Genomic DNA, 12,074 nt, shown 5'->3' on the forward strand with positions numbered 1-12,074 from the left:
TATGTAGTATTTTCTATTATTATTTAATACATCTTATGTTTGCATGTTATGAAAATTAGTTATATTAGTCTATAGTCCAAATAGTGGGTAATTATTTTCTTTTGGGAAAAAGTAGGGTTTATTGGGGAACAGAGGGAACAATAGTAATAAATATGGTGTAGGTTTTTTCTTTTGAATTCTTTTCAATTTTCGAAGTAAAGTTGCTCATTCCAGAGATTATTTAATAGGTGCACTTAAGGAAAGATAAGTTTTTAATGAAACAGTTAGCAAGCACTTATGAATTACAGGTTGTGAATTCTGCTATAAATTGTTATTGTGTCTTATCCTGAAACTTTTTAGAAAAGTTCTTCTTTGGACCACAATCAGAAATACAATGGACTCTGATGTTGTAAGATTCCATTTACCAGACTTGTTGTAGGTACATATAAAAATCGCTTCCTAGACTGGAGGCATTGCTGAGTTTCTCAGGCTTTTTGGTTCCAGTGCTGCCCTATCTTCTGATCTGATTCATAGACTTTTTTTAATTTTTTTTTTTTTTAAAGTTCAGGAGGCACAATTTATTTTCTAGTCTAACCTTCTGCGAAGCAGGCACAAAAGAACATCATCCATCACCTGAAGCCCATAACTTCTTTGAGCTACAGCATGTTTTTTAGAAAGACATCTAGTCTTGATTTAAAGACCATAAAGGTTGGAGAATCCACTATATCCTAGTTAAAGTGTTCCAATAGTTAATTATCCTTTAAAAATTTGCAGCTTTTTTAATATGAATTTGACTAGGTTTATTTTTTGAATCATTGGATCTTTTTCCTTTTTATGCTATATTAAAGAGCCATCTGCTGTCAGCTAGCTTTTTCCCATGTATGTACTTGTAGACTCTAATCAGGTCACTTCTTAACCTTCTCTTCAGTAAGATAAACACATTAAACTTCTTTAGTTATTCACTTTAAGGCAGGTTTTCCAGACCTCTGATCATTCTTGTATCTCTCTTCTGAACTTTCTTCCAATTTGTCCACACATTTTTTGAAATGTGGACACCAGAATGGGACACAATGTTCCAGTAATTCATATATTCCCAAGGACAGAAGGGACCACTGAGATCATCTAGTCTGCTGGTTCCCAAATTTTAACAACTCATGAACCCCTTTCACTAAAATGTCAATTCTCGTGAACCCCCTCCTAAAAATGAACATTTCCAGGGATTTTCTCCTTTACCTGAGTATAAATTAGAAAAGCAGTGATCCTGGAAATATAAAATTGGTTTTTATGACATGCTGATTACACACTGTGAATTATTATTATTTATCATGACAGTATCTTTATTACATTATGAAAACAGCAACACTCTTCCGAGATCTCACTTCTGTCGCTTGTATCACTTTGAATAATCCTGTTATACGACAAGGCTCCTATGTTTCATCAAGGAGTATCAGATGTGAACAGAGTAAACAGCATGCAGGGATTTAAAAAGCCGACTCAAATCAAGAATTCCTCCTACACAAGCATTCAGGTCTTGAGCAGTCCAGGCAAAGCACATGCGTTACAATGAAGTTTAAAATTGTTTTTCATCATCATTTTTAAAACAATACTAGCTGCCTGTTTCACTTTAAAAACAGCAAAAAATATCCACCTCCCTTTCTTATAAGGGTTCTTGAAGTTTAAATCTCCTCAGTGTGATAGATATGCTGGCTTTGATCTGCTTTGCTCTTGGAAGTCCAGGGGCTCTGGGCTGCTGGCCCCGGCGTCCCTAGGGACAGCTCTGTCCGCCATTAGGGAATTTTTTCACGAGAACCCCCTGTAACATTTCGCAAACCTTAGGGGTTCACGAACCCCAGTTTGGGAACCACTGATCTAATCTGATCTCTTGTATAGCACAGGCCACAGAACTCCCTCCCTCCCCCAAAAGAAATCCCTACAGCAGAATTCATTCATTTATTTATTTATTTTAAGGAAAAAACATCCAATTTTGATTTTAAAATTGTCAGTGATGGAGAATCCACCACAACCCATGGTAAATTGTTCCTATGGTTAATTACCCTCACTGTTTTAAAAACTCATGCCTTATTGCTAGTGTAAATTTGTCTAATTTCAAAGCCCAATCATTGGATCCTGTTATACCTTTCTCTGCTAGACTGAAGAGCTGACTATCAAATATTTGTTCCCATGTAGGTACTTATAGCCTGTAATCAAGTTGCCCCTTTACCTTCTCTTTGATAAACTGAATTGAGATCCTTGAGTCTATCAAGGATCTATCTGTAAGACATGTTTTCTAATCCTTTAATCATTCTCATGGCTGTCCTCTGAACTTACTATTTGCAAAAGATATCAAACAGGCCATAACATTAAATAGAGCTGCACAGAACACTTACGTTATAATTCATGTACTAGTGAACTGAGTCATTTGCCATATTTAAACTCCCAAGTATGTGTCCCACACTTTAGGAAAAGCTGTGTAACCAGATGCTAAATAGAACTTATACCCAGAGAATTCTATTTTATGTTCATTGCAAATCTGGTACATAAAATTAGAGCACAATTTTGCTCTCTCCAGTTAATTCTGTAAAAAAAATATAAAGCCACTCAGTTTACTTGGTATATAAAACTGAATTTCCTTTTTTCTCTGCACAGCATGTTGAGGTAGTACTTGTAGGATTTATTGACATTTTTAATGGAGACTGGATTTTACACTGGCCTTTTCAGGTTGAGAGCAGTTATGATTTATTGTTGTCATAAAATACAAGTTAGTTAATTAAACCAGAGCTGCTGCTATTTAATTAAAGTTTTGATAAACTCTCACAGTCTACTAATCTTAAAGCAGAGCACTCATTTAGCAGGAAGGGAAATAATGTTTGGGAAAAGAGATGTTAGAGAGGGGTCTCATTCTTGCTTAATTAACTGTTTAATAGGTTTTAGAATTGAAACTCATATACAGATAACTAATGGGCCGTCAACATTTTTAATGAACAGAATGGACTATTTCAGGTTCATGTAATTTTTTTTTAAAGTGGTCTTTATATAGAGTTTATTATCTCCGTTTGCTCTTAATAATCAAAAATACACATCATTTTAAATCATTCCAGTTAATGATACATATATTTTTTTTAAATGTAATTTGTTTCATATATTGTACTGGATAGTCCATGGCCTTGAGTAGGTGCAAACTCTGGGAATAGGGGTGTGGATAGTAAATGGCTTGTTGGTCATGTGAACTGTATCATGAAGTGTCCTTTTTGGGGGGATGGCAATAGGGTGACCAGATGTCCTGATTTTATAGGGACAGTCCTGATATTTGGGGCTTTTTCTTATATATGCCTATTACCCCCAACCCCCGTCCTGATATTTCACATTTGCTATTTGGTCACCCTAGATGGTAATGAGCAAGTTGCTATAGGTTCTCAAATTTCTCTCTTGGGGCTCCAAGGCACCTAAAACCTTAACTCTGTCTCCAGGAGGAGCAGCCCATCCTTGATCCCCTGTACCTTATGACTTCTGGGAGCACTGAAGATGGGACAGCAGCAAACCAAATTAGGGTTTTCAGGAACATTCTCACTTTAGCTGAGATGTCTAATGATAGAGGACTGAAGGGACAAGGGTGCAAATAATTGGCATGGACCTGAGTACATGTTTGCCTGAAACTAGTTCCTGAACCCATCTGGACTTCAGAACTTTTTCAGGAGTCCTAGTCTATTATTATTCCAGCTATTTATTCCTGTGGTTCGCATCTGAGAGAGGTTTTCTTTCCACTGTCTTTGTTTACTCTGCAATACTTCTCATGGTGAGCTCCCATTTTTCTTTAGATTAAGAATCTGATTTAGTATTCTTTGGGTGATATCAAACATTTTGATGAGAGATTGAATAAAGGAGTACTGAATGTTTTCAGAGACTTCTGTGGCTTTGGCATGTACTTACATAACGTGCATTAATAATTCTGTAAAATGTACAGTTGATTTGAGTAATAATGACTGAGGAGTTCATCTCGTGGTGGGTGCTGGAGTGGGGCAGGCTTTTAAAGGGATGCTATCAACATAAAGAAACACACACTAGTCTGAAATTCTTCTATCTGTTGTTACAAACACCTAAGTTTCTCTAGAACAGTTTTGGGAGAAATGGTTGTTTCCTCAATTTGCTTATATTTTGCACTTGAACACTATATATTGAATTACATTGTTTGCCCTGTTTAGATGGTCCGTTTCCCCCAGTTTGTGTGTGTCTAAACAGCAACATGGATGACAAAAAGATGTAGGGTGAAATCCTGGTTCCATTGAAGTTGATGGCAAAAATCCCATTTATTTCAGTGGATCAGGAGTTTCTCATTTTAAAAAGCAGGAACACGTGGCTGCAGAGTTTCAGAAGTAGTGTGCAACACTGATTTTAACAGTTTTTTTATATTACTGAAGATAGTTTCTCATTAACCCTTGCAGTCTATTATTGTTTACAAACAACAGAAATTGAATGTACAGACACAGATATTGGTTGTCAGATCCCTCCACTAAAGAATGACTTGCCACCCATTCTCTGAAGTTCACCTGGGGACCGATGACAAAATATTTTAGCTGATCAGAACCATCGTGACTGATCATAAGGAGATAAATAGTGTTAAACATCAATGTTCCAGGCCATTTAAGGCTTTGTAGATGATCAACAACAACGGAACCAGACACTTATCTCAGCCTTTTCCATGTGATTAGTAGGCAACGGCATTTTGCATCAGTCCGAGCTTTTGATGTATCTTAAATGGTAGATTCAGACTGGAAGTTGTTAGGGGGCTTATTCCTTCACCCACTTACTTCCCTGGTCCTTCTCGCATGAACAGAGAGCAACAATACCCGAAGTCCAAAGGTGCAAACAATTCGATGTTTATTGGGGTGAACTTCCAGCAAGCATGATTTCAGTTTCCTTCCTTAGTGTCCTCCTTCCCAGCTCTGACACCACAGAGCATTACACCTGTGTCCCTGTTTCCACTCCTGCCCTTAGCCAAACATGATTCCAATTTCCCAACCCCCACTCTCTGTTCCCATTTCCCCCCCCACACCCACCCACTTCCTGATTGACTGCAGACTATATAGTAAAACTTGAGTTCTGCTTAGCTATACCTTAACCAATCATTTTCCTGAAAATTTAACTAACCAATGCTAAGATATTGTAACATGATTATGTAACCAATTATATCCCACCACCTTAATTAGTGTACACCCAGCAAAATTAATTATACAGCAGACAGGGACAATCACAGAACCAGACAGAGATTATACAGACAAACAATGGGGAAATGGGGACTACATAGATAGAACAAACACAGAAATGAGGATTTCACATCCAGGCTATTGATAAGTGAGTTCTTGCCAGACAGGATGCTATCAAACTAAGTTTCCTTTTACATCTTCTAGGCACTTCCTTTTCTCTGGAGGTGATAGGCACTATCAGGACAGGATTGTATTCCTAACAGCCCAATAGCACCTTATTTTAATGTGACTAGTTTGGAATGTGAGGAGGTGACTGGTCGCTTCCCAGCTTATGGCTGCCTCTGTTGCTTAGCCAAAGGCCTTAGCCTAAGAACAGGGCCTCAGACTGTCACAATAAGAGAAGGACCTTACACTGGCAGACAGTGATTTTGATTCTTTCTTTTATACCTCTAACTAGCCAAGTGATAAGAATACACCGAATTTCTTAGAGTATAGGCCTTTACAGACAGGCCTGAATCTATATCCTAACAGAAGTGATGGAGGCAAAATTTGTTTGGCAGAGTCCATGTTGCAGAGGAAGGATTATAGTCTCTTGGCTAGCTGAAGATGGTGGTGAACACTCTGGGAGTATTTTATCAGCACCTCTGGGCTGTGATAGAGTGTGGCTTACGCTCTTGAGTGGTGGTTTCCTAGCTTCCTATCCCACTAGTGGGATGTACTGACATGGAAGTACAAGTAGACTTAGTCTGCAGGGTAGGGAGATGCGATGTGAGAGAAAAGATCTTAGTTCTTCCAGATCCCCTGTGTGTTTAAACTTCATTGCCTACTAAGTTGTAAAAGTAAATTACTAAAAGTATTTCAGTTTTTATTTGTTAATATTATCAATATAACCAAAAAAGGTGGTCGTGATGGGGAAGATTACGTTGATAAAAATATGAAATATATCATAAATAAATTGGCAACACCGCACCTAAATAATAGCGATCATTCTTTTTTCTTGTATCTGAAACCAATATTTTATATTATTGAAAACATAATGTGGCTGAACTGAAAAATTAAACTTCTAATTTTGTAAATGTTTAGGCCTAAATACTGTTAGGCATGCTTCCACTTTTCCTGTTGTTCTCGATTTGAAAAGTTCCCAGTGGTACTAACTTGTTTATATAATCATTTAAAATACTTAATTTTTAATTTACAGAAAACGTATGTTTCAGAAGCGCTGGGTTAAGTTTGATGGAGACAGTATTTCTTATTACAATAATGATAAGGTAAGCACCTCTTTGTGTGTGTGTGTTTTTAAATAAGTATGTTTTGGTGTCCTTCAGTTTAACTGGAAATGTAAAGTGTAGATGAGCTATGCTGTAACATAAAAGAATTAGTATTTGTTTATAGCTTGTTTCTAAATAGTATTTTCACTTGCAAAATATTAGGATGTGACACTATATTAAACGTTGAAGATACTGTTGGGATCTTCAGCTAATATTCCTTTTTTTCTTATCTCCTTCCTGACCTTTCCAGAGAGGTATCCTCAGAACTTCTGCTTTTTTTGTAGGAGACATATGTACTGCAGAAAATCTGGAAAACGGAACAAGATCATGTAAACTATGCTGTGGGATCACGCAAACCATGCTATTTAGCCGATGACAGTGACTTTTGTTCTCACTTGTCATGGCAAGCTGAGCATGATGGAATTACTGATAAGCTTGAAAAAAGGATTGAATTTGGCACACATTCTCTTCATTAGTCAGTGTGGTTTCTGTTCCTGATTTTAACTTTCTTCTGGGAATCACCATATTGGACAAGACTGACTAGCTTTTATCTGAATTGGCTTGTATATAAAGCCAACGGTATTCTACACTGTATAGTGCTATGGAATTGGGGAGTGGAAAGAATTTCTTCCTGACCCCCACTGGCTATTGGCTTATACTTCCAAACCTGAGAATTGATGGCTGCTAAACTTTTGCCACAGTTAGTGTAAATGAAGCAGCTCTTGTTACTCCCTCTACTGTCGTGTGTGTGTGATCTTGTGTTGAAAAATCTTATTAAACTATATGTCTTGGCAACTGTGAATTCCTTAGGTAACTTATCTTTTGATATATGTTGTCCAAAATAAGTTTTTACCCATTTTAAATTAGTTGCCTCAGCTTTTCATCAAAAGGCTTCTTGTTCCTTGTTGAAAATTGGTTATATAGGAGTTTTATGTAACGATTCTCTCTACTATTCTTCCAGATCACTGCTAAATATATTGAACACTATCAGTTCCAGGACTCATCCCCTGGATACCTAGATATTTTGTTGCTGAAAATTGGCCATTTATTCCTGCTCTTTGCTTCCTATCTCTCAAGCAGTATTCACCCACAACAGGACTCTACCTCTTGCCCTATGGTTCACAAGATCCTGAGCTTCTTTTAAGTAGAAGAAAATGAACTGAACTAAACTCCAGATCAAGACACGTGTGTGTGTATGTGTGTTGGGGTTGAGAGTGTGTGGATATGAGTTTATTTGAAACATCTAGAGCATTTCCTGGCAAAGAAACAATAGGAGTGCCTGGCTAAAACAAAACACCAGTGACCAAGTCCATCTCTCTTTGCAAAGGCTATGACTTTTCTGAAAACTATGGTGGAGACCAATAATCAAAACTCCTGAAGGGGCTTTTTATTATGATTATTTAGATCCTTAAGAACAAATGAGAAACTTCTAGCACAGAATGGTCTGATACACTACTAGGGCATAAGGACTACACTGAAGGGGATAAGGAGGTTAGACAAAAGCTGAATGATTTCTTTTCATGAATCTTCACCATGCAAATTATTTGGGAGCAAGGGAGAAGGGCTACTCAAGATTACTTTGTTACATTCAATGTAAAAGTAAGGCATGATCCGGGGGATGGAGCAAGTGATAGAATAATTTCAAGATTCAAATGGCAGTGAATCACTAGTCCTAGATGGCATTCACTCAAGGGTAGGAGCTGACGAACAAAGTAAAGCCACTAACGATATAGAGAATTCAGCATTTGACTGAAGCATTGTCACCTTTGTAACTAATGTGTTGAAGAGAAAAGGTGCTAAAACTGACTTTATTATAGATTATTGAGCCATACATCTGAACTAGGTAAAATAATTAAAAAGATCACTGAAGATAAATGCTTGGGATGAGAGCATCCCTGCTACCTCAGCCCCTACTGCATTTGGTGCAGGAATGGGAGAAGCCAGTCACAAGGATGCCTTCTGAGGACCCCTCTCAAACCCCAGCATAGGTGGGAATGTGTTTTGAGGAACAGAGCAATAAGAACCCTATAAAAGCCTGACTTAACATGTTCTTAGCCCCCCCTTCTTCTCACCGTTGGATTAGGAGAGCGTGTTTTTGGTGGATAAATATGTGACTTGGCCACGTGACATAGTAATACTTATGTGGATAATTGCAGAGCCTGCAGATCTCTCCGAACTGCACTAAATATCTTGACAACAAGGAGTCCAGTGGCACCTTACAGACTAACAGATTTATTTAGGCATGAGCTCTCATGGGTAGAAAACCCCACTTCTTCAGATGCATGGAGTGAAAATTACAGATGCAGGCATAAATATACTGACACATGAAGAGAAGGGAGTTTCCTTACAAGTGGAGAACCACTGTTAACAAAGCCAATTCGGTCTAGGTGGATGTGGTCCGCTCCCAATAATTGATGAGGAGGTGTCAATACCGAGAGGGAAAATTGCTTTTGTAGTGAGCCAGCCACTCCCAGTCCCTGTTCAAGCACAAATTAATGTGTTAAATTTGCAAATGAATTGTAGCTCTGCAGTTTCTCTTTGAAGTCCGTTCTTAAGAACATAAGAATGACCATACTGGATCACACCAAAGATCCATCCAGCCCAGTATCCTGTCTACCGACTGCCCAATGCCAGGTGCCCCAGAGGGAGTGAACTTAACAGATAATCATCAAGTGATCTCTCTTGCCATCCATCTCCACCCTCTGACAAACAGAGGCTAGGGACACCATTCCTTACCCATTCTGGCTAATAGCCATTAATGGACTTAACCTCCATCAATTTATCCAGTTCTCTTTTAAACCCTGTTATAGTCCTAGCCTTCACAACCTCTTCAGGCAAGGAGTTCCACAGGCTGACTGTGCACTGAGTGAAGAACTTCCTTTTATTTGTTTTAAACCTGCTATCCATTAATTTCATTTGGTGGCCCCTCATTCTTATGTTATGGGAACAAGTAAATAACTTCTTCCTTATTCACTTTCTCCACACCACTCATGATTTTATATACCTCTATCATATCCCCGCTTAGTCTCCTTTTTTCCAGGCTGAAAAGTCCTAGCCTCTTTAATCTCTCCTCATATGGGATCTGTTCCAAACCCCTAATCATTTTAGTTGCCCTTTTCTGAACCTTTTGTAATGCCAGTATATCTTTTTTGAGATGAGGGGTCTACATCTGTACGCAGTATTCAAGATGTGGGCAATACTATGGATTTATATAAGGGCAATAAGATATTCTCTGTCTTATTCTCTCTCCCTTTTTTTAATGATTCCTAACATCCCGTTTGCTTTTTTGACTGCCGCTGCACACTGCGTGGACGTCTTCAGAGAACTATCGATGATGACTCAAGATCTTTTTCCTGATTAGTTGTAGCTAAATTAGCCCCCATCATATTTTGTGTATAGTTGGGATTATTTTTTCCAATGTGTATTACTTTACATTTATCCACATTAAATTTCATTTGCCATTTTGTTGCCCAATCGCTTAGTTTTGTGAGACTTCTTGAAGTTCTTCACAGTTTGCTTTGGTCTTAACTATCTTGAGCAGTTTAGTATCATCTGCAAACTTTGCTATCTTACTGTTTACTCCTTTCTCCAAATTGCTTATGAATAAGTTGAATAGGGTAGGTCCTAGGACTGACCGTTGGGGAACACCACTAGTTACCCCTCTCCGTTCTGAAAATTTACCATTTATTCCTACCCTTTGTTCCCTGTCTTTTAACCATTTCTCAATCCATGAAAGGATCTTCCCTCTTACACCATGACAACTTAATTTATGTAAGAGCCTTTGGTGAGGGACCTTGTCAACAGCTTTCTGTAAATCTAAGTACACTATGTCCACCGCATTCCCCCTTGTCCACATGTTTGTTGACCCCCTCAAAGAACTCCAAGAGATTAGTAAGACATGATCTCCCTTTACAGAAGATTTTAAAGTTTTTTTTGTTGAAGGATGGCTACTTTTAAATCTGTTATTGAATGTCCAGGGAGACTGAAGTCTTCTCCTGCTGGTTTTTGTATATTCCCATTTGTGATGTCTGATTTGTGTCCATTTATTCTTTTACATAGAGACTGTCCGGTTTGGCCAATGTACATGGCAGATGGGTATTGCTGGCACATGATGTTATATATCACATTAGTACGTGTGCCAGTACATTTATGCCTGCATCTGTAATTTTCACTCCATACATCTGAAGAAGTGGAGTTTTTTACCCATGAAAACTTATGCCCAAATAAATCTATTAGTCTTTAAGGTGCCACCGGACCCCTCGTTGTTTTTGGGGTTACAGACTAACACGACTACCACTCTGATAAATATGTTGAGACATTTGATAATTATAATTCGGGGAAAGCGATTTAGATTTAGGATTTAATAGACAAATCCCTAAATTCTCATGTTGGGGCCACAGAGTTCTAAGTTGGGGCATGTGGGTGGCCTTCCATTCTACTCTATATAGGTTCTTACCCGCGCTAACCACTGAAGTATCCGAATGCCTTCCAGTAGTGTGTTGAGTTATATATAAGATCTGCCATGTGTTCCATCGTCTCATCAGGGAGAGAATTATGTGTGTAGGTATCCACTCATTATACTCCACACCTGAGCATAGCCATTATATGAACAACATACCCCCATATCTCAATGTCTGTACTTGGAGATTGCAGATTATGTATTCCTTATGCCACCCATTCCTAAACCGAATTTCGCACCCCTTGACAATTTGTACCTTATTCCCTGATAACCAGAAACTTCTATGCTTAAACTCTGTACTGTTTTCTTTTTACTTCAACATCATCTTAATAAAATTATTATTTCTGGTAAGGTTTTGTTTTGAGATTTAACTGCAGGCTGAGGATAACAGTGATAAAATGCAGTGTTTTATTGCCTGTAAATCTACAAGTCACTTTTAATAATTATTCCTTTATTTTAAAAATGATCTGAAGAGTCTGTGTATATATAAAGTCTTATCTTCATGGTGGTGTTAACTAGAGTGTGGATAACTCAAACTAACACCTCCCAAGTTAACATAGCTTGGCTGAGAACAATCACACTTCAAAACAACACTCAAGAAACGCAGAGTGAATTTTATTAGCTGCACAGAGTAGCTGCATTTCTCGTTCCAGAGGACTTGAGGTTTAATCCATACCCCTGACAAGACAGCTCGCTCAAGTTTAAAGCACCACTTAACTTGAGCTAGAGATTTTTGACAGGTGTTGGGTTTGGGGAAACACACGAGTTATACCTGGAGCCGACACTGCAGTGAAGACAAGTGTTCAGTGTGCTCCTCTGTGCAACATCTTCAGAAATCAGGTTCTACTCTGACAGAGAATGTTTTCTTTATTTTAAATGTCTAGTTTCGTACTGTTTTTCACAAATACTAACACACATTAATAATAAGTGAATCCATATTGTGGGGTGCCGACTAACCAGTTTTATGTAGCTACTGCTAGTCCTTGGCAGCTTTTAACTACAAGTGGTATTCACAGAGGTGTACTAACACTGGGTAGATGCTGAGAAGTTTAAAAATATTTCTGTATTTTAGCTTGGAAAACTACATATTTTAGTTGCCTTGTCTGCTTCACTTTAATTCAGAACTTGCAGAAAGTGAAGGAGTGAGAAGGAGAAGTTTGCCAAATG

At 38.1% G+C, this 12,074-nt stretch overlaps 1 protein-coding gene across 1 annotated transcript in view; it reads left to right on the forward strand.

Moving 5' to 3' along the window:
* ARAP2 (ArfGAP with RhoGAP domain, ankyrin repeat and PH domain 2) overlaps window positions 1-12,074 on the forward strand; it is a 192,831-nt gene that overhangs the window by 32,018 nt on the left and 148,739 nt on the right. Inside the window, exon 7 of the mRNA XM_077815769.1 lies at window positions 6,379-6,448. Within this exon, the coding sequence (XP_077671895.1) occupies window positions 6,379-6,448 (70 nt within the window). The remainder of the gene's footprint in view (window positions 1-6,378; window positions 6,449-12,074) is intronic.

The sequence above is a fragment of the Eretmochelys imbricata genome, chromosome 4, assembly GCF_965152235.1.
Source record: "Eretmochelys imbricata isolate rEreImb1 chromosome 4, rEreImb1.hap1, whole genome shotgun sequence".
Taxonomy (NCBI): Eukaryota; Metazoa; Chordata; order Testudines; family Cheloniidae; genus Eretmochelys; species Eretmochelys imbricata.